This window comes from Megascapheus bottae, chromosome 8 (genome assembly GCF_031878675.1).
Source record: "Megascapheus bottae isolate mThoBot1 chromosome 8, mThoBot2.hap1, whole genome shotgun sequence".
Taxonomy (NCBI): Eukaryota; Metazoa; Chordata; class Mammalia; order Rodentia; family Geomyidae; genus Megascapheus; species Megascapheus bottae.
The window spans coordinates 37,757,289-37,783,798 of record NC_143516.1 but is presented as its reverse complement, the minus strand read 5'-3'; the positions used below and the strand labels follow the sequence as shown (position 1 = coordinate 37,783,798).

Sequence of the window (26,510 nt, the reverse complement as noted above, 5' to 3'; positions counted from 1 at the left end):
CAAGGCCAAGCCAGCCACTCGGTGGGAGGCAGGTGGGAGGTAGGTCGGGCGGGAGCTAGGGCGCCACGTTGCTTTTCTCTTTTGAAATGAGGGAGACCACGCTTCTGGCTATTGTGTAAAACGGGTGGAGAACTGCATTCACTGGCAAATCAGATAAAGCCTGAGAAGAATGAAAGCGCCTTCCAGCTCGACCCCAGGCAACCGCGTACGTTACAAATGTGGAGTGACATTGCCAGGGTGAAACACGCTTCAGAGAATGGCCCAAGTTTCTCAGCCGTCCTGGGGTACAACTACACAGGATCGAAACCACCACGCCACCCGAGCGCTGGCCCCCGCCCCCGCTGAACCCGGCCAACACCTAAGGACGCACCCACTGCTAGCCAGTTCTTTCAAGCAGCGCTGGTACCGCCTTCCCCCATTCAGTTCCCGCTCTCTCCACCCACCATGCGTTCAACCTCGGGCTCTCAGTCCCCAGCCTGGCCGCACAGCGCCGTCTCCCGCTCGGGGGACGGGGATAGCTCCATCTGTAGCACAGCAGGGAGCTCCCGGCGCTCCCACAGCAGTCTCACCCGCCAGCCAGCCGCCAATCCCGGATGACAGATTGACGGGGGCTTGAGCCTATGATGCACGGGGGCGGGACGATCGCGTCACTTCCTGGCCTGCGAGGAGCGAAGCGATATATAAAGTCGGCGCTCACGCAGCACACTCGCTTACACAGTATGGCCGGCGACATTAGCTAGCGCTCGCTCTACTCTCTCTAACGGGGAAGCAGCGGACTACAAGAGACTGAACTGTATCTGCCTCTATTTCCAACGGACTCACGTTCAACTTTCGCTCACACACACACACACACACAAAAGCCGGGAAAATTTTATTAATCCTTTTTTTAAAAAAAGTTAATATAAAATTATAGCAAAAAAAAAAAAAAGGAACCTGAACTTTACTAACAGCTGGAACAATCCGCAGCGGCGGCGGGAGAAGAGATTTAATTTAGTTGATTTTCTGTGGTTGTTGGTTGTTCGCTAGTCTCACAGTGATGGAAGCTGCACATTTTTTCGAAGGGACCGAGAAGCTGCTGGAGGTTTGGTTCTCCCGGCAGCAGCCCGACGCAAACCAAGGATCTGGGGATCTTCGCACTATCCCGAGGTAGGTACTGGGGACTCCGGCAGATCGACGTGGGCCTGAGGCACATCGCCGCCCGCCAGGCATCGGACTCGCCTGGTTCCGGCTTCCCTCATCCTCCAGGTGGGGCCGCGTCCGCGGACGGCGAAAGGCGCCGAGTCTCGCGGACCAGCGAAGGTGCAGGGCGGGAACCGCTCCGGCCGTTGCCGGGTCGGCACTGCCCTGGGGGAGGGGAGGAGTCTGGCGCGACCGCGTGCTCAGGTAACGTCCCGGCCGTGGTGGCGGCGGGCGGCCGGGCCTGGTGGGGCCGGTGCCATCCGACTTTCTCCCTGGGTAGTTTGTGGTCAGGGCCCGGGAGTGGGCCGCGGGGTCCGGGGACAGCGCGGGTTTCCTGAGGCAGGTGTGGCTGGGGCTCATTCGGGCGTGTCTGCTTAAGGGGAGGAGGAGGAGGGAGGGGAGAGAGCGAGGCGAGCCCGGAGCCGGACAGTTTCTGGGGGCCGGCCGGCCGGCCTGGGGCCTTCCCGGCCTCCGCGGAGGGGCTGGCAGGCGGGCCTCCCGCCGCGGGCCCGGCGGCCGCGCGCGGCGCTTGGGCGGCGGGATTGGGCGGGAGCGGCCGGTGTCGCAGTGACTGGGCCCCACCGCCGCCCTAACGTGCTCTGCACCAAAGCGCTCTCGGGGCCGGTAGGAGGGACAGCGAGATCCCCGGGCCATCGCGAACCGCCGGGAGCTGGACCTCCGTCTCCTGACCTTGGATTGTGTAACCTGTTACCCAGTCGTTGGGATCCGTGAGAGCGCAGAGGGGGTGGAGGAGGATGTTTGCCTTGCCTGCCTCACGGGGTGGAGGCCCATCTGCCCCAGGACTTAATGCCTTAAGCTTGAGCTAAGGAATCGGAGGCCCCACTCGCACCGCCGGCAGTCACGCGGGAGAGCTCTCCGTGGGTTTGCCGTAGAGATGGAGGCACAAATAAAATCGCAGGCGGTACCTGAGATGCCTAGGCCCGGTGCCTGCTGGTGATTGCATCCCGTGGCGGCCGCCTTAGGCCGTGCACGGGTTTCCAGCATATCCGTGCGGCGGCGACCATGGTGGTGTGGCGCCGCTGCCCGCTTCATTGAGAGGCGGCGGCCAATGAGCTCCTGGGCCCCACCGAGAGCCGGGCCCCGGGGTGTGGGCCAATGGCGTTGGAAGAATGTTGGCTTGCCCTGGCTGCCGTCCCCTGACAAAAAGCAACTGGGGAAGAGAATCCAGGCGGCCACGTGCTGGAGAGACTTTAAGACATACAAACTGGGAAACTCAGTTCCTATTAGTGTCAAGAGCGCTTTCACTGCAGAAAAAATTACACTGGCCTCACTTTTCAAGTTTCGGGTGACCACTGAAATGCCTAACCTAAGCCCTTACTAGGTGTCGAGCTCAGTTTTAAACCTATTTTACATAGTTTATATAGGTTTAACCAAGAACCGTTAATTTTCTCCCAAGTGTGGGGAGAGTTGATGTTTCCTCTTTTTTTTTTTTCTTGATCTTGTGATAGGTTTTTGGAAAAAACCACTGTGATGGGAATTATTACCTAGAAGATCTTAGGAAACCCAGGATTTTAAAAAGCCAACAAAATTTCATGTTGCTGTGACTTTTTTTTTAATATTTGAAGCCTTAAATAGTTTATAACACCTTAATAAAGGGAAGAGAATTTTGTTCTCCGCTTCCCGGGCAAAAGATCTAATAGTGCTTACTCAAGTAAAATGGAAGACAATTTAAAAGACAGCTACTTTTACTTAAAATGTTTAAGAACCACTTTTTCCTCTGTACAAAATATCACCTGTAAGAGCAATCTCATAGACTTCCATGTTTTAGTGACACATTATTGAAAGTTAGGCAATAGCTGAAATTGCCATACAATATGGATTTTTAAGGCATCCATTGGTAACCTCCATGGACTCAGGGCCTAAACACTGCCCTTTTGGCTTTCTTTTAAGGCCAGCGCTCTACCACTTGAGCCACAGCATCCCTTCCAGCTTTCCCTGTGTATGTGGTACCAAAGAATGTAACCCAGGCTTTGTGCATGCTAGGCAGCACTCTACCACTAAGCCATGCTCTTAAGTCTGAGAAAGAAGTGCTAGATACAAAATTAATGTTTTAGCAGGAGAGAATAATTTGCAGGAATCTGGCCTGTGAGGCACTACATTGGTTTGATAGGTGGCTTTTTTTGTTTGTTTGTTTTGCACTACTAAGGATTGAACTATATACCTCTTATAGGACAATGATGCGTAATGAAATGGCTTTTGTTGCTTCTGAACAGCAAGACTTGAGAATTCAAAAAGGACCAGGAGTTTGGCCTAGTGGTGGAGTGCTTGCCTAGCATACATGAAGACCCTCAATATCATACATAGAAAGCAGGAAATGGGGAAAAACATGAGAAGGGCTATCAATGTGTGAGAAGTAATGCACCTGCTATCTGACAAATGTAACTGTAACCCCTCCATACATTGCAATAAACATTTAAAAAAGAAAGAAAAAGCCAGAAATGGGCTGTGGCTCAAGTGGTAGAGCTCTAGCCTTGAGAAAGCTCATGGACAGGGCTCAGGCCCTGAGTTCAAGCCCCAGTACTGGTGAGAGAGAAAGAAAGAGGGAGGGAGGGAGGGAGAATTCACAAAGAACAACTGATTCAAGTTACTCCATCTCTGTAATGGAAGTAGAAATGTTAACACATTGAAGTAATGTATTTGATTTTTTTCCCCGTGTGGGTACTGGGTATTAAACATCGGGCCTGGACATTGTCCCTTTTTTTTTTTTTTTTGACAGTCCTGGGGCTTGAACTCAGGGCCTGGGCACTCTCCTTCAACACTTTTTGCTCAATGCTAGCACTCTGCCACTTAAGCTACTGCACCTCATTCAGCTTTTTCTATGTATGTGGTACCGAGGAATGGAACCTGGGTCTTCGTAAATGCTAGACAAGCACTCTACCATTAGGTTATGCTCCTGGCCAGTGCCCAACTTTTGAGTGGAAGTCTTGAGTGGCATGGGTTAGAATATTTAACAGTATAGTAGGGAAAAAAAAGTCCAGCATGTCAAGATGAATAAAGGATTGAAAGTTTGTTGGTGGGCCGAGAATGTAGCTCAGAGCAGGATGCTTGCCTAGTGCTGGTTTCATCCAGGGCACCACACATGGAAATATGTTGAATAAAGATCACTAGCCATGTAGAAATTGCAGCATCTGGCTGGGAGTTTGGCCTAGTGGTAGAGTGCTTGCCTAGCATGCACGAAGACCCGGGTTCGATTCCTTGGTACCACATACATAAAGAAAAAAAAAAAGAAATTGCAGCATTTGTGAGGAAGTCTAATAGAAAATAAGAAATTTTAGTGAAGGGGCAGGAGTTTGGCCTAGTGATAGAGTACTTGCCTAGCATGCACGAAGGCCCTCATTTGATTCCTTGGTACCATATACTTAGAGAAAAGCTGGAAATGGTGCTGTGGCTGAAGTGGTAGAGCTGTGGCCTTGAGATAAGTCCAAGGACAGTGCTCAGTCCCTGAGTTCAAGCCCCACAACTGGCCAAAAAAAAAGGATAAATTTTGGTGGGGGAAAAAAAAAAAACACGACTTCATCCGACCATAAAATGCTTTTGGTTATAAAATTCCTAACAGACCTTGAGCTATTCTGAGTAATGAAATGGGCTTATCTGGGAAAATCCAGTGGAGATAAAGAAGGATAAATGTTTTGTTTTAGGAATCAACAATGGTGATTTGAGTTTTGTAAAAATATGAAATCTGTAATATAACTTTCATTGGAGTGGATATTGTTATTCTTTCTGTGCTTTAAAAGTTTTCTGAACAAAACCATAATTTTCAGCGAAGAATTATAGCAGTACAAAGATACTCCTTATTTGACTACATCATTGCACAATATTGCAGCTACCATGATTTAAATATAGGAATGTATAGTCATTGCCAAAAACCCTTTTAGTGTGAGTGTTTTGGAATAGAAATGCTTCTAGTCAAAGAATTAAACTTCATTACATTCCTCATTACATTTGTACCAACCCACCTACCTCTGAGAAGCATACATTTTTTTTTTTTTTTTGCCAGTCCTGGGGCTTGAACTCGGGGCCTGAACACTGCCGTTGGGCTTTTCCTCAAGGCTAGTAGTGCTCTGCCAATAGAGCCACAGCACTACTTGCGGCTTTTTGTATGTATGTATTACTGAGGACTCGAATCTAGGTCTTCATGAACGCTAGGCAAACACTCTACCACTAGGCCAAACTCCAGGCCCCTGTGCATTACATTTTTTAAAAAACATTTTTTTATTAAGGTGTTGTACAGAGAGGTTAAGTATAGTTCAAAAAAAGTCAAAAGGCCAGGAAGATTAAAGTAGTGCATTGCATTTTTTAAAAAACATTTTTTTATACTGGGCCGGGAGTTTGGCCTAGTGGAAGCGTGCTTGCCTAGCATGCACGAAGACCTGGGTTCGATTCCTCAGTACCACATACATAGAAAAAAGCCGGAAATAGTGCTGAGGCTCAAGTGGTAGAGCTCTAGCCTTGAGAAAGTCCAAGGACAGTGCTCAGGCCCTGAGCTCAAGCCCAGGACTGGGAAAAAACAAAAACAAAAAAAACCATTTTTTTATTAGGTGTTGTACAGAGAGGTTAAGTATAGTCCAAAAAAAGTCAAAAGGCCAGGAAGTTTAAAGTAGACTAAGTACTGTGCTGTACGTGGGCATTAGAGATGGGAAATTAATTCTGGAGCAATTAAATTTCAGTACAAATACCACATTTTTCTGAGGGGTGAAATAAACTATTTAGAAACTATATTGAAACTTATACACATCATATCTATCATTATTTCCTTGTAAAGTTGAAACTTTTACTCTGGCCTTTTACAAAAAATTTGCTGGCTACTCCTTTGGAGAAAAGGTTTTACTGCCCTGCTTTCTGGTCACATATGTCTGGTTATAATGTCACATTGGGCTAGGAAATGATGGTGGAAGGTAGAATATTTTGTCACTTGATCATTTGGCAATATTTGGAAGCATTTTTTTGGTTGTCGGAACTGAGGTGCTCCAGCCAGTGCCAAGCAATCTCTAGGGACAACTGGCATAAGTGCCACAAAACCAGGGGCAAGAAGAAGCCCTACTACAAGAAACGGAAGTATGAGGTGGGGCGCCCTGCCACCAACATTAAGATTGGCCCCCATCACATACAGTCCCAAGTTCAAGGTAGCAATAAGAAATACCATGTTCTAAAAGCCATAGTGAGTGAGTGATTGTTGTCTTTAATGTACTATGTTATCTCTCATCTCTTTTGCTGTCCCTTGGTTATCTCATATGGTTACTGTATTTTACCTGATATGTTGTGTGTATGTTTATTTGGTTATTTGAAATAGGATATGGAAGGGGGGAAAACAAGATGAGGAGAGGGGGCGGGGAGAGGGAAATGGGGACCGGGACCAAGACATGAGAAAGGGTATCGATGTATGTGAATGAATGCACCTTCTATCTGGTGAATATAATGTAACCCTTCTGTTAATTACAATAAAAAATATATGGGGGGGGAAATGCCATGTTCTGAGGCTGGATGTGGGCAACTTTTCCTGTGGCTCTGAGTGTTGTATTCCTAAACAAGGATCATTGATGTTGTCTACAATGCATCCAGTAATCAGCTGGTCCTCACCATGACCCTGGTGAAAAACATCGTGCTCATCAACAGCATGCCGTTTCAGCTGTGGTACGAATCCTACTATGCGCTCCCCTTGGGCCATAAGAAGGGGGTCAAGCTGACTCCTGAAGAGAAAGAGATCCAAGAAGATTCAGAAGAAATATGATAAAAGGAAAAGGAATGCAGTCTTTTGGAGGAGCAGTTCCAGCAGGGCACTTGTCTTGCATTCTGGATGCTTGCATTTCATCCAGACAAGGCCAGTGTAGCCTAGCAGATGGCTATATGCTAGAAGGCAAGGAGCAAAGGTGTTTGTTCTAAAAGGAAAGAAAAAAAGAAAACAACTGATGCTGCTGCTAGCAGCTCGAAGCAGTGGATGGAGGCCAAGGATGGTGCCACACCCTATACAAAGAACAGTACAAAACCGTTACCTAGATTAGAATGTCAACACTGCTGTCAATTCATACACTCTTGGGCAGCCAGCTGATGATAGTTAAATCTGTAATCTTAGCTACTTGGGAGGCCAGCCCAGGCAGCAAAGCTCATGAAACTCCTCAATCCATTATTGTGTGCAGTGGCATTTACCTGTCATCTTAACCTATATGGGAGGCTGAAATGGGGTGAGGGGCGTGGCTGACTGTTCCAGGCTAGCCTGGGCAAGAAAAGTCCATGAAGCTCAAAATGGGAACCTAAGACATAGTAAGACATCTGTCATCAAACTAAAGGAAGCCTAACATGGGCAAATGGCAGTTCTGGCACATCTAGACAGAAAGCAAGGCCTTTAAAAGCCAGTGGCAATGGCCCATACCTGTAATCCTAGTTACCAAAGGGACTAAGATCTGAGATCACAGTTTCAAACCAGCCTGAGTACAAATGCCCCGTGACTCATATCTCCAATTAAACACCAAAAAGCTAGAAGTGCTGTGGTTTAAGGGGCAGAATGCTAGCCTTAAGCAAAAAAAAAAAACAGGAATAGCCCCAGGCCTTGAATTGGAGCCCTAGAATAATACTCTTTCCCTCTCCCAACCCCCCCCCCCTTCAGGATTTGAAGCCAGCCTAGGTAAAAGGTTCTTGTGACTCCATCTCCAAACAACCAACAAAACTATAGCTAGGGGTGTGGCTTCATGGTAGAGTGTCTCGCTGGCAAACTTGAGGCCAAGCATCAAACCCTAGTACTGCCTATATATAATCTCACCCCAGCCCTAAAAACAAACTATAGGGCTGGGAATGTGGCTTGGTGGTAGGGTGCTTTCCTAGCATGCATGAAGCTCTCTGGGTTCAATTCCTCAGTGCCACATAAATAGAAAAAGGTGGAAGTGGTATTATGTGGCTCAAGTGGTAAGAGTGCTAGCCTTGGGCAATAGAAGCTCAGTGACAGTGCCCAGGCCCCAGGGCTGGCATAAACAAAAGGCCATATTGGGTAACAGCCTGTAACAAGTTTGCAGTGGCTTGAAGGAGTAAAATATGAGTCCCAACAGTAATTCAGTACTTTTTTTTTCTGCTGAAGGGATGATGAGATGGGACCAAGAGAGAAAGTTAATTTTGCCAAAATGACAGAACAATTAGTAAAGCTGGAGACAAGTCCCAACCTGTAACTGAAGACAGCAAGATTCTTTCTGTTATGTTCTTGGGAATGATCCTAAAATCTTTGCAATTAACTTGTAGGAATAGTGATACCTGAAGTTTTCTGAGACGGCCCAGATAGCTAGGAGTTGATTAGGGCAACACTAGATGAATTAATTGAAGAATTAATTGACAAAACTAATGGCAAAATGGAAAAGGAATCCATGCTATACAAACTGCAAGTTCCAATGGTGGTGGGCCATTCATTGTAACTAACTACTGGGTTTACTCTTGCTCAAGTCCTCAGGCCAGATTCCTCTTCTCTGCCTATGTGTGGCGTTACTTCTTCCAAGGAGCACCCCTTTTCAGCAGTGTTCCCCAGGCCCACGCTGAAGTGTGAAGGCTTTGATATTCAACAGCTGATTTAAAATCTCCATCCCCAATATATTTTTTTTAATTCCTGAAAAAAAACTAGGGTCTAAAGGAAACTGATTTTTTTATGCTTATTAGGGCCAAAATAGAATAGGAAAGGAATCTATTATCTATAATAATTCAAAATAACCAACATTTTTTTTCTATAGAAGTACTATGCCACTTAGATAAAATAGTAAAAATTGCATGTAAGTATACATGTCCTCCTGTATACTTTTTATTATTTTGAGCTAGACTATTGCCAGGTTGGTCATATCATCCTCCTGCCATGGTGCACAGTATACTTTGTTTTCTTTTTTTTTGGTACTTGAGATTGAACCCAGAACATTGCACTTGCTAGACAAGGCTTTTTCCACTGAGCTATACATCCCAACCCAGTGTGTACAGTATACTTTCAAGGGTGATGAGCCTCCTTATCTACAGACTATGCAAGGTCCTCAAAATCATTTAGTGCATGGTGGGAAAAACACATAATGCTTCTCATTGCCTGCCCTGTGGCTATCTGTCTGTATTCATAATAATAATAATTTCAAGACTGGTTAAACCCCATTCAGAACCTACTGGTCAAGCTTTTCGTTTTTTTCTCCCTGCCAGGCCAGAGCAGTGTCCTGGAAACTCTTTGTGCTCAAAGCTAGCGCTTTACCACTTGAGCCATAGGAGATACTAATCTCATAGACCTTCCTGCCCAGGCTGGCTTTAAACCTTGGTCCTCAGATATCAGCCTCCTGAGTAGCTAGGATAACAGGTGTGAGCCACTGATGCCTGACTTTTCATTGTTGTTATTGGCCATAAGGCTTGAACTCAGGGCCAGAGCACTACCCCTGAGGTCTTTTGCTTAATGCTAGTACTCTGCTACCTGGAGCAACCACTCTACTTGTTGTTTTTGAGGGGTTAATTGAAGATAATAGTCCCACAGATTTTCCCTCCCAGGCTGTCTTTAAACCACGATCCTCGGGTCTCAGCCTCCTGAGTAGCTAGGATTATAACTGTGAGCCACCAGTATCCAACTATAAAGCATTTTTAATACATGTATGTCTATAAGAAAGTGAATTTTTTAATTAAGTCATAGTAGCAAATAATAAAATAGTTAAAACAATGGCAAATGTGGGGGCGTATGTCCTTAGGGGTACTTTTGCAGGGATCTGAAAATATTATAGTGCTTTAAGTTATCTTAGATCATTAGCTATTAACAATGTTATTGGTCTGATATATGGTTACAGTTAATGGTGGGTAACTGAAACCATAGATTATGAGAATCTTACTGCTGAGCAATAGGGAAGGATTTGTTAATGTGTTCAGTGGGTTGAGAATGTATGCTCTATCCAGAAGTCAATTGGGATATTAATGTAGCATTGTAGATCCAAATCAGATAAGGTGTAAAGAGAACACTGTGCTCTCATTTGTTTTTCATGGGAAGGATATGGGGATTTTCTGAGGTAGGTTTTAGGTATTCAGCCCAGGCTGGCCTTGAATTCAGCCTTGTATTTTCCTTTATCTGGTTATTTTTTTCCACACACACACCCTTTTTTGCATGAAAGAATATTTGCTGGACATTAGTGACTACTTCCTATAATCCCAGAAGCTAGGATTTGAGACCCTTATCTCATATAACCACTCCAAAAACCGTGAAGTGGAGCAGTGGTTCAAGTAGAACTTTAGCCTTGAGCAGAAAAAAGCTAAGTGATAGCACCCAGGCCCTGAATGCAAGCCACAATACCAGCACAAAAATAAGCAAAACATGTTATTAAAAATGACGTCTGTGGAATTGGGGTCTTAAACATTTGTATACACGGAGTTTAATGGCAAGGCATAAGTTGGGAGGGAGGCCAACCTAGACAAAAGACCAAAAAAAGACTTCAGTCAATAAGCTGACTTGGTGTACTCTGTGGTTCCCTGCTACGAGGGAAACTGCAGGGGAGAGGTAAGTGAGGAAGACTGTCTCTTAATTGTGACTTCTCCCCCTACCTCTAGAGGTGGGCTCTTTATGCCATGCTACAGAGGACTACTACAGTCCATCTGCATCAGTCTCTCAACTACCTGGGGCTATAGATAGATGCATATGCTTTTTATTTTTAGCTTAGGAAAGCAAAAACATGGCACAGAACAGTTGCTGGTGACTCAGCCCTTTAATCCTAGCTACTCTGGAGACTGAGGCCTTGAAAATTGAAGTTCAAAGCCAGCCAAAGCAGGAAAGTGCATGAGAGACCTAATCAGCAAAAAACTTAGAGGTAGGTGTAGGTTTCAGTGGGTTTTATATGAAAATAAAAGAAGTTGAGAATCTAGATTGGCAAATGTATGTGATTGCAATTTTTATTTTGTGGTACTGGGACTCACCCATGTCTTGACAAAATGCTTGGTGTACATTCTACCACTGAACCACATCTCTAGCCCAGATTTCTTAGATCAGCAATGGGAATTAATTTTCCTGGCCTGTTTGCATTTGATTACTTTTTATTTAATAATTTATAAGTGCAAAAGTATATTGTCATAGAGCAGAATATATCCATTTTCTGTCAGGTTATGTTAATACAGGATTTTGAAACAAAAAAATTCACATAAGCTAGAACGATATGAAGAATGTGATCAGAAAACTAGGAAAAAATTGGTCATTTTTGTCAACGCAGACAAGCTCTGTTAATCTCACTTTTCCATTATAGATCTGAATGGGATATACTTTTGAAGGATGTGCAATGTTCAATCATAAGTGTGACAAAAACTGACAAGCAGGAAGCTTATGTACTCAGGTAAGTCCTGTAAAACACGTTAGCTAACCAGTTTCTGTCCTAATCAAAACTGTGAAATTCCACATCATTCCTCACAATTTTAATTTTGTTAAATAGAATTTAGTAGCCTAGATGTTTTTTACTCTGCACCTGAGTTTATTCAATGAATGATTTAGTTTATATGAATTTTATGAATTGTTTAGTTTATACTGTGACAGGTCTTGGGGCTTTGAATTAAACAACTGACTCTACTTTTTTTTTTTGCCAGTTCTGGGCTTGAGCAATGTCCTTGGACTTTTTCAAGGCTAAAGCACTCCCACTTGAGCCACAGCACCACTTCTAGTTTTTTTTGTTGTTGTTGTTTGTTTTTTTAATGTATGTAGTACACAGGAATCTAACCCGGGTCTTGGTGCAGGCTAGCCAAGCCCTCTACCAACCACTAGGCCAAACTCCCAGCCAAGGTCAAACTTGTGTTTGGCATATATCAAAATCTTTATTTACTGTGTGCTGTGCCAGGCTCTGAAGGTATAATGCTAAACAAAAACTAGCATTTCTTTCCTAAAGTACTGGGGGGAAAAAAAAAAAGGGAGCAGCGCCACAGTGGAACTGGACACCTTGGAGTGCTATGCATTGATGACGAAGGTGGCGCCAGTGGCTTTGGGGACTGGCGCTGTTGGGCTCCACCAGGGCGGCCCTACCCATGGGCACTCTGGAGCTGCCTTTGCCATGCCATTGAGGTCTTGTGACCGCTGCCCGCCTACTTGTTGGTGTCGTCTGGTTGCTATGCACTGGGCACTGTGGGCTACTGTATGTCCACTTTTCAAGACTGCGAGGACGCTGCCCAAGACCTGCAGAGCCAGATGCAGGAGGCCTGAGCCAACTTAACCTGCAAGGGTCTGCACTTTTAACGCCCCCAGCGATTCTCCAATTAACCTCCAAAAACAATTAACCTCTCAAAAACAAAGTATGGCTTGGCTCAAGGGTAGGGCGGTAAGGGCCCAGGCCAAGTTCAAGCCCCATGACCCACCAAAAAAAAGAAAAAGAAAAAAGACAGATTTTCCTAGTATTTTCCAGTGCTAATCTCTCTAGAATTCTGATCAATAAAAGAGGAAAAAAAGCTGTGTATAAAGAGCTAATAGGGGGCTGGGAGTTTGGCCTAGTGGTTAAAGGGCTTGCCTAGCATGCATGGAGACCCGGGTTTGATTCCTCGGTACCACATACATAGAAAAAAGCCGGAAGTGGTGCTGAGGCTCAAGTGGTAGAGCTCTAGCCTCGAGAAAGTCCAAAGACAGTGCTCAGGCCCTGAGCTCAAGCCCAGGACTGGCAAAAAAAAAATAAAGAGCTAATAGACTTTTTACCTAGCCTCTTTTTGTGTAAGAGAAGAACATACATCTGCAGCATATTATTTGATTTAAGATAACATTTTTTGGTTTTTTGTGTGTGTGTGATTCTAGAGTTTAAGCCCCTACTTGCCTTACTAAACAAGTGCTCTACCGCTTGATATACCGCACCTAAGAAAATGACATTTAAGAAGTGGTAGTCAAACTTGGCATGACGGCAGGTGTCTGTTACTCTAGTACCTAAGAAGCTGAAGCAAGATGATTATGTATCCAGTGAGGCCTTATCTCCAAAAAAATAAACCAAAAAAATTGTAGATGATCAAGCCAGAAATTATCAATGATAATCCAGTAATAGGTTAGTGGTTTCCTCAATCCTGCATATTGTAATAATCTTGTGATTTTTCAATTACAGTGAGAGTAGCATGTTTGTCTCCAAGAGACGTTTCATTTTGAAGACATGTGGTACCACCCTCTTGCTGAAAGCACTGGTTCCCCTGTTGAAGCTTGCTAGGGATTACAGTGGGTTTGACTCAATTCAAGTAAGTAATCAAAGATATTGTTTAAGCTTTATTTAGAGGGACAAAAGTAGTAGGACTCTTAAGTTCATATACTTAATACTTTGGTTATTATGCATAAATATGTGGGCTAGATCAAGTCGTAGAACAGCAACCCTAAGCAAGAAAGCTGAATGAGACTTCAGGGTTCTTAGTTTAAGCCCTGATATTGTTACACACAGGACAATGTGGTCAGCACAGGAGAAAAAACTAAAAGGTTCGCTCTGTTTAGTGAAGAACAGCAGAAAATATAAAGGGATTAGAGAATGAAGAACATGAGATGCTTGCAGTCATGGTCACTATAAGCAGTAAAGAACTGGAGGATGGAGCCATGGCTCAGTGTCAAATCACTTAATTAAGATATGCAAAGTCCTGTGTTAGATCCTGAGTACCACATTTCCCTACCTTTCAAAAAGTACGATAAATAAGCTGGAGACTGGTGACTGCCTATCAGCTACTCAGGAGACTGAGATCTGAGGCTGTCAGTTCAAAGCCAGCTATTTTATTGTTTTCAGTGCTGGTGATTGAACCCCAGGTTCTTGGGCATGCTGGGCATGTATTATTCCACTAGCATTGCCACCCCAGCATTATCAATGTTTTTGTTTTTAACCTATTAAATTGAGTCACTGACTTTAAAAGAAGGTGTATGTAAGTTGGGTGCCAAGTACAGCAGAGTTTTGATTTTGTTGATTTAATATTTGGAAAATCACTGGTTAATTTAGAAAAAAAAATCCTTAAAAACTCTCTCTTTTTTTTTCCCCTCCTCTTTTAAAGAGCTTCTTTTATTCTCGTAAGAATTTCATGAAGCCGTCTCACCAAGGATACCCACACCGGAATTTCCAGGAAGAAATAGAGTTTCTTAATGCAATTTTCCCAAGTAAGTTTAGAGGGAATGTAAGTAACCATAACTTTCTTCCTCTTAAAAAGGTCCACCTGGGGCTGGGAGTTTAGCCTAGTGGTAGAGTGCTTGCCTAGCATGCATGAAGACCTAGAGTCGATTCCTCAGTACCGCATACGTAGAAAAAGCTGAAAGTGCTGCTGTGGCTCAAGTGGTCAATCTTTAGTCTTGAGAAAGCTCAAGTACAGTGCTCAGGCCCTGAGTTCAGGTCACAAGACCAGCCAAAAAAAAAAAAAAGTGCTAGAACTCTACCACTTGAGCCTCAGCACCACTTCTGGCTTTTCTGTGTATGTGGTACCAAGAAATTGAACCCAGGGCTCCGTGCATGCTAGGCGAGCACAACACAACTAGGCCAAACTCCTGACCCTGAAGCCCCATATATTCTTTAAACAGTATGGGAAGGAAGTTGACATGCAATGACTTGTACTTAAGTGAATAGCCTAAAGTTGAAATTCTAATGCTTGTGGGAGATGGATTGTGTAAACTTTAATTTATCAACCATTTAGGCCAACCTGTTAGTGGAAACAAATTTGTCTCATGACAGCCTTCAGAGGGAAAAATTTTTTTTAGATTGAGGTGGTGATCTGGTCTATCTTGGAATTCAATTTTACTTCACTGATAGCATCTCATAGGTAGCAAGCATGTAGTATAATACACTCAGGCTTATTGGGTGCTTATTGGTTGGGTAGTATTAAGCCATCTTGTTATGGATTTGTTGTATTTATTTTATACTGTTCACTCAACAGATGGAGCAGCATATTGTATGGGACGGATGAATTCTGACTGTTGGTATGTTTGCTACAATTTGGTGGGTATTTTTGTTGTCCGTTTAAGATTGTTACTTACACAAACCTCTTAACTTTTATATAGGTACTTGTATACTTTGGATTTCCCAGAGAGTCGGGTAATCAGTCAGCCAGATCAAACCCTGGAAATTTTGATGAGTGAGCTTGACCCAGCAGTTATGGACCAGTTCTACATGAAAGATGGTGTTACTGCAAAGGATGTCACTCGTGTAAGCATTTTCAAATTTTTCCACTGTTTTAGAACTACTACTTTTTTGTGTCCGTACTAGGACTTGAACTCCAGACCTAGGCACTGCCCTTTGTTTTTTGTTTGTTTGCTTGTTTGTTTGTTTTTTCACTCAAGGCTGGTACTTCCACTTCTAGCTTTTTTCTGGTTAATTGGAGATTAATCCATGAGACTTTTCTGCCTGGTTGGCTCCAAACCAAAATCCTCAGATTTCAGCTTCCTGTGTAACTAGAATCACAGCACCTGGCTTAGGACTATATTTTTGTGTTGCATTTACAGTTTATTTTTCAAGTTTGTTTCATTCCATGTTTGTTTTCTTTCCCAGGAGAGTGGAATTCGTGACCTGATACCAGGTTCTGTCATTGATGCCACACTGTTCAATCCTTGTGGGTATTCGATGAATGGAATGAAATCAGATGTAAGTAAAGTAATTACAGCTAATTTCAGGGGCGGGTGCGCGCGCAAGGGTGTGTGTAAAAGTTCCTTTTCCATTGCTAACACAACATTGTTTTTCTAAGGGAACTTATTGGACTATTCACATCACTCCAGAACCAGAATTTTCTTATGTTAGCTTTGAAACAAACTTAAGTCAGACCTCCTATGACGACCTGATCAGGAAAGTTGTGGAAGTCTTCAAGCCAGGAAAATTTGTGACCACCTTGTTTGTTAATCAGGTAATTTAATGCCTCAAAGCCTTGCATATTATTAGGCAGGTAGGTGTTCTAACTCACATCATTTGATTCTTAATTACTATAAGACTTACTTATAGGAAAGTGAAAGTAGCAAAGCCTGCCTATCACTAAATACATGGAAAAATCTCACACATTCTAGTCCTTCAATCACATTCAGAGAAGTCTATTATGTTTTGTTTTTTTTTTTTAAGTCTGTAAATTGGATACACTAATGGCCTTTTCCATTTTTCTAGAGTTCTAAATGTCGCACAGTGCTTTCTTCGCCTCAAAAGATCGAAGGCTTCAAACGTCTTGATTGCCAGAGTGCTTTGTTCAATGATTACAATTTTGTTTTTACCAGTTTTGCTAAGAAGCAGCAGCAGCAGAGTTGATTAAGAAAAATGAAGAAAAAACGCAAAAAACGAAGACACATAGGTGGTGGTGGCTGCTTTCTAGATGTTGATACTGGGGGTCATGCTTTCCATAACTGCCACCTTGTAGTTGCAGAAAGCCCTAGATGTAATGATAGTGTAATCATTTTGAAGTGTATGCATTATTATATCAAGGAGTTAGATATCTTGCATGAATGCTCTCTTCTGTGTTTAGGTATTCTATGCCACTCTTGCTGTGAAATTGAAGTGCATGTAGAACATAACTTTTATTGTAAGAAACTTTACAACATGTGTGAAAACAATTCAATTTGGTTTATGCACAGTATATTTCTGCAGGTATCATCCAAAATTCCCCACAGACAAGGCTTTCGTCCTCATTAGGTGTTGGCCTCAGCCTAACCATCTGGGACTGTTCTATTATATTGCTGCCAGAATTTTACATCCAGTTACCTCCACTTTATAGAATATGTTCTCTACTAATGTTACTGAAACCAGTTTCTACTTCATACAGATGTTTTTTGCAACAGCAATTAAAATTTTTCTTCCACAAGTTGGATCCTCGTGAATGATTCTAGTTATTACTCTTTTTGTGTATTACTATTTTAATAATTGTTCTTGCATTTGTAGTCTTGTAATTGGTTTCTTCCCTCACCATGGTGTCTTCTCCTCTGCCCCTCAAATAAAGCAATACACTGTTACACTGTGGGTTTCTATATGAATTTTCATGCCCCAGGTGGGGAAGCAGGAAGATGATCCCTGAGTTTAATTTTCTTTCAAGGGTGTTAGAATTTTGCCTCTTTAAAGTAGCAAAGTTGAATGTATTCAAAATCTTTTGAATCATTTCCAGCAAGAACCCATAGAGAATTACAGATTTCCAGAGTACTCTTAACAATCCAACTATATTCTATTCTTAAATAAATTGGATTAGCTTCAGATGAAATATACAAAGTTATTAAGTAGTGGTATAAAAGAACTTATCACTGAGTATGTAAGGAAGAACATTTAGCATAAAGGATATCTATTCTGCTTGGATCATTTACCTTATACTTTCAGCAGCCATTGCCACTAGTTTTCATTAATAATCTCTACTATAAACTTGGGTTCAGAGCAGAATCACTGGCGTTTTCATCTTATGGCTTAAAGTTCTGTGGTTTTGTGATGCATGTGAAATGTTGATTCTTCTTGTTCCTGTATGGTCTTTTTACCAAGGCAGTCATAGGACGAATAATGTCCAGAATGAGAACTGTCAGGTTATTCACACAACTGCGTGGCAGGGATTTTGAATGGATAAAAGACACCAAATTTCACAAATACTCAACAGGAAATGACTAGAAGTATAGGCTTTCAAGAGTTGGCATCTTTTAGCTATATTTGCAAAAACTGGTAATCAAGCAACCAAGAAGAGCAAAATTAACTAAATTTTGTATTTGTTGTCCACAATATTTTCTTGATAATTTCTGGACCGATGCAGTGATGTTTTATTCCTTCTGTATTTATAAATGAAACACCTTTTGTAAGTGTTTCTAAACAATTCCTACTTGGTTTGAGATCAAGTGGTCGGAACACTGTTTTGACTTTTATTTTAAGCATGCTGTTGATCGAACATTTAATTGAAGCTTTCAGTTAGCTTTATCAGTTTGATTCTTACTGAGCACAGTACCTAATGTTTAGACTTGCTCTGTCAAGGAGGATTTTGCTTTTGAACAGTATCCCAGTCGATTTTGATGACATTTTTGGCTTGAGGTCTGGTTTTTCTTTTCCTAATATAATTAAGAGTTCTAATGTTGAAAACTTGTGCAAGTTTATATGGAGCAAAGCCTAGAAAGATGAGAACTGTAGATTGAATAGAAACCTAGCCTGGTAGAGGAGGGAAAATTTTGGTGCCATAATTTCTCTCTTCATTGGTGTTGGACTTTAATCAGTTGAAATGTATTTCTGTACCACAATGTAAGCTTCAATAAAAGTTTGCTTAATTAATTGTCTAGACACACTGAGAAAGTTTTGTCTTGTATGTCTGACCAAATACCATAATGAAATCAAAAGTGTGAAGGAACGTTCTACCCTACAGACCTAGCTATTGAAACAGGGAGATTTGCTTTATGATGGTTTATAGAACAATCTTAATCTTGTAAGAAATATTTCACTTTACCTCTATATCATGATTTGTGGGTGTGTGTGAGATAGGTGCTGGGAATTGAAACCTAGAGTCTATGTATGTTAAGCAAGTTTCCATTTAAGCTATGCCCCAAAGTTGGTTATCTCCATAAACTGGCAAATTTCCATTCCTAAAAATAAGGTAAAGGTTAATGACATCTGGCAAATGTTCAGTTAAATAAAAACCAGGCTTGGGGCCAGGAGAGTAGCCTCATAGTAGAGTGCTCACCTAGCATGTATGAAGCCCTGGGTTCGATTCCTCAGTACCACATACACAGAAAGCCAGAAGTGCTGTGGCTCGTATGGTAGAATGCTAACCTTGAGCAAAAAGTATCCAAGGACAGTGCCCAGGCCCTGAGTTCAAGCTCCAGGACTGGCAAAAAAAAAGAAAAAGCCAGGCTTTGAAGAGCCTACCCATGTTCCCAGCTAACTGGGGTTGAGGCAAGAAAGTTGCTTGAGCCTAAACATGAGTCATCCTAAACACCTTTTCTTTAAGCCAACACTTAGTTTTTTGGTTTTTTTTAGATGGTTTCACTGTAGTACCTTCCTGATCTACAGCTGGTGATTCTACTTTAGCTGCCAAGTATTATAGATTTCTGTCACAATCTACAATCAGATTCCATTCCTTAAAAAATTGGGGGGGGGACCCCTTATAATTCCAGCTAGATGTGAAGTTGGGAACTTACACTGAAGTGCTATGCTGTAGAGAGGATCACTTGATCAAAGTATACATTATAAATAGAAGCTGGGGGATGGCTCACACTGGCAATCCACATCCTAAAACACTCAGGATCCTGAGATCTGGAGATTGCAGTTCAAAGCTAGCCCAGGCGTGAAGCACCATGAAACAACCTCCAATTAACCACTAGAAAACCAGAAGTGGTGCTGTGGCTCCAGGGGTAGCCTTGAACTGAAGAGCTCAGGGACAGTGTCCAGGCCTAGACCCCACAACGGGGGATGAGGGGGACTAGCCATAACAGGAAAGCTGAAAGTGGACCTGTGGCTCAGGTGGTGGCATGCTAGCCTTGAACTGAAAAAGTTAAGACATAGTACCCAGACTCTTGAGTGCAAGCCACAAGTAAAGCTTTGGGGAAGAATCCCAGAAGTATATAGTTTGCCAAAAGTAAGCCTAATTTACATTATCAAAATTAATGACTGCACAATAGATAACCAATAGAACTGGCATTTATGAACAAAATGAAGTATTTGGGACTGACTATTAGGGGGAAACCCTTAGACTATCAAAATTTTCTTGATACGCTTTTTAAAACCCACATAAGACAGTTCCAAACAATAGGCACAACTGAAACAAGTTCTGGTGGTGGCCAGTCTCCACTCTTAGGCTCAAGGGTTTTTCTTTCCCATAGAATTTAATCCAATGGCAACTTGGACTGAATTTAAATCTGAACAGATGCGCTCAATCCCCAACACAATTGGAGGATGAAATTCAGTCATTGGAATGAGAACATCTAGTTATAAATTTTAGTCCTGCAGAAGATTCATTGGGGTTTCTTAAACAGTCTCATCATACATTAAATGGAGGTAGGGCTGCAAAAGGGACAGGAGCTTAGGGGAAAAGTAAAAGAGTGGAAAATAATTAAAATTTAGGCCTGGGAGTTTGGCCTAGTGGTAGAGTGCTTGCCTAGCATGCACGAAGATCCGGGTTTGGTTCATCAGTACCACATAGAGAAAAACCAGAAGTGGTACTGAGGCTCAAGTGGTAGCCTGAGAAAGCCCGAGGACAGTGCTCAGGCCCTGAGTTCAAGCCCAGGACTAGCAGAAAAGAAAAAAAAATTAGCTTGGGGATATTTAGCCTAGAAGAAAGCTACAGAGTGAGAAAGCTGGGTGCTGGTGGTTCATGCCTATAATCCTACCTACTCAGGAGGCTGAGATCTGAGGATTCCTCTGCAAAGCCAGCCTGAGCACTGAAGTCTGTGAAACTCTTATCTCCAGAAAATCGGAAGTGGTGCTGTGGCTCTAGTAGTAGAGAACTAGCCTTGGGCTGGAGAGCTCGGGGACAGCACCCAAGCCCAGAGTTCCAGCCCCATGACCAAAAAAAAAAAAAAAAGTGACAATAAGAATAGGGCACTAAAACTTAGGGAAACAGGAGACCCTTCAGTTAGTCACCCAGTTCTTACTTTAACCCTAACCCAAGATGAAGGTATGGAACAAGATGGCAGGAGACAGGAAGGAGGCATGACAGCAGTTGTGAGATAAACAACTTCTTTCCACGTGGCATGTGTTTGTCACATTCTCTCTCTGTTGTATTTCTCTTCTAATAAAAAAATCACCTTTTTTTTTTTTTTTTCAAATCACCTGTCTTGCCTGAATTATTTTGCTAGGTATAGGATTAAAGTTTGGGGGGTTCGGGATTTAGGTCAGTGGAAGAACATTTGTCTGGCAAGTGTAAGGCCCTGAGTTCAGTCTTCAGCTCTGAAAAAAGAAAAAAGTTTGGCCGTTCTAAACTGAGATAACATATTTGGAGCATGGACCAGGAAATTTTTCTGCCTTGGACTTATCTTGGATGGGCTGTTCTGGTCAAAATAAGTTGAGGGATTTTTAATGTTCTAACATACCAGCACAATTCTTGGCATATACTAGGTGTTTGATAAAACTTTTTGGAATGAGCTTGGATATTATCCTTGTCTTCTTAGTTTCTTTTTTTTTTTTTTTTTTTGCCAGTCCTGGGCTTGAGCTCAGGGCCTGAGCACTATCCTTGGACTTTCTCAAGGCTAGAACTCTGCCACTTGAGCCTCAGCACCACTTCCAGCTTTTTCTATATATGTGGTACCAAGGAATCGAACCCAGGTCTTCGTGCATGCTAGGCAAGCACTTTAACCACTAGGCCAAGTTCCTGGCCTCCTTAGTTTCTTTTACCTCCATTTAAAAAATGCATCTAGCAAGTCTGATTCATCCTTTAATGGGATTTTTCCCCCATTTTCATCCTTTGTCAGAGACTAAGCACTGCATCCCTTTGGCTACTACCACTTCCTGCTTGACCTGTCTCCTGAGGCTCAAGTGGTAGAGCAGTAGCCTTTAGTAAAAAAGGGTACAGACAGCACTTAGGCTCTGAGTTCCAGCCCCAGGACTCACACAAAAACACCCAGATAAGGGGCAGTTTTTTATCATTCAAAGAGGAGGGCAAATTTAGGTAGCCCTGCCTTTACCTGAGGTTTTTTTTTTTTTTTTCACTTTGAGTCACAACTCCATTTCTGGTTTTCTGCAGAAAGAATCTCACAGACTTTCCTGCCTGGGCTAGCTTAAACTTCCATCTCCAGTTCTCAGCCTCCTGAGTAGCTAGGAAATACAACAGGTGTGAGCCACCAGTGCTCTGTCTTCTGCTTTTTTCATTTTGTTGTATTTTATTTTTTGCCAGTCCTGGGGCTTGAACTCAGGGCCTGGTCACTGTCCCTGAGTTTGTTGTTGCTTTTGCCAGTCCTGATCTTGAGCTCAGGGCCCAGGCTCTGCCCTTGGGCTTTCTCAAGGCTAGAGCTCTACTGATTGAGTCACAGCACCACTTATAGCTTTTTTTTTTTTTTTTTTTTTTGGTCCCTGTGGGGCTTGAACTCTGGCCTAAACTCTGTCCCTGAGCTGTTCAGCTCAAGGCTACCACGCTACCCCTGGAGCCACAGCGCCACTTCCGGTTTCCTAGTGATTAATTGAAGGTAAGAGTTTCATGAATTTTAGGGCCCAGAGTTTGGCCTTGTGGTAGAGTGCTTGCCTAGCATCCCTCAGTATCACATGCATGAAAAGGCTGGAAGTGGTTCTGTGTATCAAGTGGTAGAGTTCTAGCCTTGAGAAAGTCCAAGGACAGTGCTCAGGCCCTGAGTTCAGTCCACAGGGCTGGAAAAAAAAGAAGAGAGAGAGAAAGTCTCATGAACTTTAGTGCCTGGGCTAGCTTTGAACTGTGATCCTCAGATCTCAGCTTCCGGAATAGCTAGGATTACAGGAGAGAGTCACTGCGTCCAGCTACTTCCAGCTTTTTCTGAGTATGTGAAACCATACAGTAGGAGAGAAGCTTAATGGCTTTTTCTTTTTTCTCTCTCTCTCTTTTTTTCTTTTTTTTTTTTTGTGGGTCATGGGGCTTGAACTCAGCCTGGGCACTGTCCCTGAGCTCTTCAATTCAAGGCTACTGCCCTACCCTTGAACCAAGCCACACTTCCCGTTTTCTAGAGGTTAATTAGAGATAAGAGTTTCAGGTTCTTTTGTGCCGTGGCTGGCTTTGAACCTTGATCCTCAGATCTCAGCCTCCAGAGTAGCTAGGATTACAGGCATAAGCCACCGCACCGACTGCTGCTACTGCCTCTTCTTCCTCTTCTTCCTCTTCTTCCTCTTCCTCTTCCTCTTCTTGCCAGTCCTGGGGCTAGCACTCAGGGCCTGAGCACTGTCCTTGGGCTTTCTCAAGGCTAAAGCTCTCCCACTTGAGCACAGCACCGCTTCCCACTCCCACTTTTTTCTATGTATGTGGTACTAAGGAATAGACCTGGATCTCCATGCATGCTAGACAAGCACTCTACCCTTAGACCAAACTCCTGGCCTCTGACACTGCATTTCTACAGCAGGCTAATAAGGGTTAGCTAAAAAAAAAAAAAAAAAAAGTCCCCATTAATTTTTTGACTATTAGCACAATAAAAATTAAGTGCATTTTGCACGTGATCACATTATACATATTATGAGACAGGTTTGTTTGTTTGTTTGTTTATTTTTGGACCTTCATCAAAGCTATATTGGCAAAAGAAATACGATGGTAGCCTCACAAAAGTCGACATTGCTAAAACAGTAAGTCATGTTCTGTTCATCTGGAAGGAAGCCATTTTCCCACTGGAAAGCACTAACTGATGAGGCGATAGGAGGGTTTAGGTGTGCTCACCAACTTATCCTCTTAAACATGAGAAAGTGGTGTGTTCCAAAGGTTTATGCTTAGAAACAGGAATAAGAGTTTAATTGCTGCTATTAAATTGCTGCTATAAAACTCTTGCGCCTAGCAACAGGCTTGGCTTTACAGCAGGCACTTTTGCTCTCTGATTCTATCCTGCTGATCAGCACAGCGATGAAAGCTAGCTTCCTACACAAGAGTGCTGTGTTCACGAAGTGCAGCCCGGGAAATATGGTGTTCCTAACGTATGCCAAGTTCTATTTTCCACCATCTTGTCTCATTTGCTATTCGGCTCAGAGCTATGGCAATTGCAATCTAAGGGCACCCATTTTAATTGTTCACCGTTCCTTTACTGTGATCTCAGTAAGCTTCTGATTATGATGACAAGGGACTCAGGAATCATATGACACTTGGATAGTATGGATTGTAGGTGACAAGTATGGATATTATACAGGAATTTGATCCTGAGAAACAAACCACATCTTGAGGAGTCAATTGGGAAAGCTGATTACTGCAGGTAGACTCTTCCTGTTTCAAAGACCTGAGCCCAGAATGTAACTAATACCAAGATTTTAAAGACAAAAACTATGGGTTTGGAGTGAAGATTAAACTTTAAAAGTATTAAGCAATGCCTAGCATGCATGAGGACCTGGGTTGATTCCTTGGTACCACATACATAGAAAAAGCTGAAAGTTGTGCTGTGGCTCAAGTGGTAGAGCTCTAGCCTTGAGAAAGCCCAAGGACAGTGCTCAGGCCCTGAGTTCAAGCCCCAGGACTAGCAAAAAAAATTTAAGCAAAAGCCAGGCACTGGTGGCTCATACCTGTAATCCTAGTTACTCAGGAGGTTGAGATCTGAGGATCATGGGTCAAAGACAGACAGAGCATGAAAGTCTGTGAGACTTCTATCTCCATGTAACCACCAGAAAGCCAAAAGTGGCACTGTGGCTCAAGTGGTAGAGTGCTAGCCTTGAGCTGAAGAGCTCAGAGACAGTGCCTAGGCCCAGAATTCAAGCCCCATGACTAGACTGCCCCACCACAAGAAAAAAAAGAAGTATTAAGCGAAACAAACCACATGGGGAAATACTCAGAGGCTGAGCAAAGCAAACCATTTAGGGGAATAATCAAGGGCAAGTATTCTCTATAGCAAAGCTTTCCTGGGGTTAAAAAGCATAACAACTGCAATTCAAAGAACGGCCTCTCTCACCTCTAGGCTTTTCAGAGCTGGGTGAAAAGCCTCCTCCACCCAGCAAGGCAACAGGATGGCTGTGAGAGCAAGGTGATGTTAATCAGACCCAGTGTCCTCTTTCATGGGGACATCACTGAGTTTTTCAGGTTAGATGTTAAAAATGTGCACATCATTAGAACAGATAATCCCTGCAAGACAGAGAAACGTCCACAACTTCAGTTTGTATTGGATGCCTCCAATTTCATTGCAGCCCCTTCTAGCAAAATAGCTAGAAGGCTAATGGTAATGAGACCGCAGAAGACAAGACTGAATTCTTTGAGAGTTCAGAAGTAGTCCATTAGAGATCTCTTCTAAAATTAAGTAAAAAAAAAAAACAAAAAACCTCTTTGGTCCTTTTTCTTTTAAGTGAATGCAATTTTAGTTGACTCCTCATATTGACAGAAAATGCATCAAGGCAGGGAGTAAGATGGGAGTAAGTATTTTCTTGAACTCAGCAACCCTCAAATAAACAAACTGTGGAGTTATTTTCTTCTTCCATCCCGAGCTCCAGTGTAGTCTTTAGTAATCATCTATCAAGGTAAGAGACTATTGTAATTGTTCTCACAGCTAGATTTTTATCTACCATTGTTCAAGCCAGAAGATGCTACAATTTGAAAATGATGCTATCAGCCATGATTATGATCTGTCTGAGTGGGTGTTGCTGAAAACACCGATACTAGATTACTCTACAGTTACTGGATATAACATTTTTTGCGAGGAACGGGGAGGAAAAGGCTTGCCAACAGACTTGGAGTAGATCTTTACCAGGAATACATCAGACAAAGACCTAACATCCAAAGTGTACAAGGAGTTCAAGAAACTAACCCATCCCAAATCTAATAAACTAATCACTAAATGGACAAGGGAGCTAAGGAAAGAATTCTCAGAAGAAGAGGTAAAAATGGCAAAGAAACAAACACATGAGAAAATGCTCATCATCCCTGGCCATGAAGGAAATGCAAATCAAAGCAACTCTGAGCTTCCATCTAACCCCAGTTAAATTGGCCAACGTTATGAATTTTAACACAACAGATGTTGGTAGATATGTGGGGAGAAAGGAACTCTACTGAGCTGTTGGTGGGAATGTAAACTAGTACAACCACTCTGGACAGCTGTCTGGAGGTTCCTCAAAAAATTTCGCATAGGGACCAGGAGTCTGACCTAGTAGTAAAGTGCTTGCCTCGCATGCACAAAGACCTCGGTGTGGCTCCTTGGTACCACATACATAGAATAGCAGAAGTGGTGCCTTGGCTCAAGTAGCAGAGTGCTAGCCTTGGGAAAAAAGACCAAAGACAGTGTTCAGGCCCTGAGTTCAAGCCCCAGGACTGGCACACACAAACAAAAAATTAAGCATAGATTTTCTTTACAAGCCATACCAGTCCTGGGCATCTACCATGAACATTACAAGCCAGGATACCACGAAGATACCGGCACATTCATGTTCATTGCTGCACTATTCACAATAGCCAAAATATGGAAACAGCCCAGATGCCCTACCTAGTTGAATGGATCAAAAAAGTGTGGTATCTATATACAATAGAATTTTTTTGCTAGCCCTAGGCCTTGAACTCAGGGCACTGAGTTCTGTTCTGGGGCTATTTCCTCAAGGCTAGTGTTCTACCACTAGAGCCATATTACCACTTCCGGCTTTTTTCTATGTATGTTGTACTGAGGAATCGAACCTGTGCCTTCATGCATGCTAGGCAAGTACTCTACCACTAGGCCAAACTCCCAGCCCTACACAGTAGAATTTTATCCAGCCATTAGAAAGAATAAAATAATGTCATGTACAAAGAAATGGATGGATTTAGAGCAAATCATATTAAGTGAGGTAAGCCATGCCCAGAGAGACAAACCGCATATGTATTCTCCTATGTGTGGAAGCTAAACA

At 42.9% G+C, this 26,510-nt stretch overlaps 1 protein-coding gene and 1 pseudogene across 1 annotated transcript; both read left to right on the top strand.

Annotated features, from left to right (window-relative positions):
- Window positions 1-702: 702 nt before the first annotated feature.
- Amd1 (adenosylmethionine decarboxylase 1) lies at window positions 703-18,350 on the top strand. Its single transcript, XM_090338286.1, has 9 exons — window positions 703-1,146; window positions 11,412-11,498; window positions 13,230-13,356; window positions 14,146-14,248; window positions 15,016-15,058; window positions 15,140-15,284; window positions 15,627-15,719; window positions 15,820-15,975; window positions 16,227-18,350. The coding sequence occupies exons 1-9, from the start codon at window positions 1,037-1,039 to the stop codon at window positions 16,362-16,364; spliced, it is 1,002 nt and encodes a 333-aa protein (XP_090194412.1). The 5' UTR covers window positions 703-1,036; the 3' UTR covers window positions 16,365-18,350.
- On the top strand, window positions 11,610-12,519 carry LOC150059810 (dolichol-phosphate mannosyltransferase subunit 3-like; annotated as a pseudogene).
- Window positions 18,351-26,510: the final 8,160 nt, after the last annotated feature.